General features: G+C 33.7%; 1 protein-coding gene across 1 annotated transcript; it reads left to right on the top strand.

The window, feature by feature from the left end:
* Positions 1-286: 286 nt before the first annotated feature.
* On the top strand, positions 287-1,225 carry LOC308513082 (olfactory receptor 6C75-like; the record flags this gene model as incomplete). Its single annotated transcript, XM_081082879.1, has 1 exon — positions 287-1,225. One exon carries the CDS (start codon positions 287-289, stop codon positions 1,223-1,225), a length of 939 nt encoding a protein of 312 aa, XP_080939005.1.
* Positions 1,226-2,294: the final 1,069 nt, after the last annotated feature.

Raw genomic sequence — 2,294 nt, 5'->3', positions numbered from 1 at the left:
TATCAAAATAGTCAGAGGACAAAGATGTATACTGAAATGTGTAACAATACAATGAAGAAAATATAGGAATAATGAATTAATATATGCCATAATACATGAAAGAATTTTTAAAGTATTTTGTTACTATGTACTACAAAATCATTTTTCTCTAAAAGAAAAAGGCAGCAATGAGTTTTTTAAAAAGTGTATATGCATGTGTGTGCTTCTTTGTTGGTGTCATGACTTTCTTATTTCTTCATCTATTTTACAGCTAAAACTAAGAATGTCATTGAGAAGCAGGAACACAATGAGAAATTACACAGAAGTAACAGAGTTTATTCTTCTTGGATTGACAAGTGACCCACAGTGGCAGGTTGTACTTTTCATGTTTCTCCTTGCTAACTACATGCTCAGTGTGGCTGGGAACCTGGTCATTATTGCTCTCACCCTTTCAGACCCCCATCTGCAGACTCCAATGTACTTCTTCCTTCGAAATTTCTCAGTCCTGGAAATATTATTTACATCAGTCTGCATTCCCAGATTCCTTGTCAGTATTGTGACGGGGGACAGAACCATTTCCTATAACGGATGTGTGACTCAGCTATTCTTTTATATTTTATTTGGGGTGGCCGAATTTTACTTTCTAGCTGCCATGTCCTATGACCGCTATGTGGCCATCTGCAAACCTCTACATTACACCGCCATCATGAGCACCAAAGTTTGTATGCTTCTTGTCTTTAGCTCCTGGTTTATAGGATTGCTGATCATCTGTCCACCAATAATTCTGATACTGCAGTTGGACTTCTGTGCCTCCAATGTAATTGATCATTTCCTCTGTGACTCTTCTCCCATTCTGCAGCTTTCTTGCACAAACACTCGCTTTCTAGAATTCATGGCATTTTGTTTAGCTGTTGTAACAATCATGGTCTCCTTAACACTAGTTACTCTCTCCTACACATTTATCATCGGGACAATTCTGAGAATTCCTTCCATGAGCCAAAGGAAAAAAGCTTTTTCCACTTGTTCCTCCCACATGATAGTTGTCTCCCTCACTTATGGTAGCTGCATTTTCATGTACATTAAACCTTCTGCAAGAGAGAGGGTGACTTTAAGCAAAGGAGTAGCTGTGCTCAATACCTCAGTGGCTCCTCTCTTGAATCCTTTCATATATACACTCAGAAATCAGCAAGTGAAGCAAGCCTTCAAGAACATGGTCCTGAGAATCGCCTTTTCTTCAAATAAATAAAAGTGATTGTGTGATATGTACCCCTGAAAGCAAAGCTGAATTAAAATTCTCTGCTCTTCGCTAGATAAATGCTTCAAACACCTAAATTCTTCCTTTTGGTGGATATGCTTACATACCATCAGTGCCTAAAAGCGAGGCCCAAAGTCTTTAAAGTTACATAGGTGACGCTAAATCTCTCACCGCTGTAATAAAATTTTAGATAAAGTAATAATCTCCAATGTTTCTCACAGTAAGGTAGATTATAAATTCGTTAAAGACATTTAAAAATTGCTATCATATAGGAAACTTACTAAAAACCTCATACAAATATAAAACTTATGTGAAATAAATAAAAATATGAGCATTAATTGATATCTCTCCAATGTTTTCTTCTGTTCCCAAGAACAGAAGATTAAAAGAATTATTAAAATGTCTACTTGAATTTATCAATGATATATAGTTAAACATTAGAAAAATTAAAATGAAATTAAATAAATATGCTGTCAAATATATCATATTTGCAATTGAAAATGAGGTTGTATTGATTTTTGTATTTGTTTTCCTAGAAAAAAAACAGTGAAGTTCCAGTGTAATAGAGGAAACAGAATTTGCCTTTTTTTCCTTTGATAATAGTTCCTAAAATAATAGATTATTTAACTAAAGATATCCTTATACCTGCCAATCATGTTTAAAAAAAACTGTGGTCTATAAAGGCAAATTAAGTTATCTTGATAAAATTCACTTTATATTCAGACTCTTTCAAATATTACAAAAAATAGTCTTTTCTATTGACATGAAGAAAACGAGAAACTCAGAACCCAATGGTGTGAGATACTGACTCCAGGGAGTATCCTAGAAATGATAATATGTAAATTACTTATGCCTTAGGTTTGTTTTGTTTTGTTTATTAATAAATCTACAATACTATCTTTATCTTTCCATTGTCTTTTTCACAGATTGTTCTATCTCCCTCTCTCATATCTGAGAAAATGACTCTTGGAGGACTTTGAGAACTATAAAAGATATGTTCACATCTAGTTCCTATAGTTGATGAGTCCCTTGACTCTAATAAATTACTAAAAAAAAAAAT

This window comes from Myotis nattereri, assembly GCF_964212035.1.
Source record: "Myotis nattereri genome assembly, chromosome: 2".
NCBI classification, from domain to species: Eukaryota; Metazoa; Chordata; class Mammalia; order Chiroptera; family Vespertilionidae; genus Myotis; species Myotis nattereri.
This window is presented reverse-complemented; position numbering and strand designations above follow the sequence as displayed.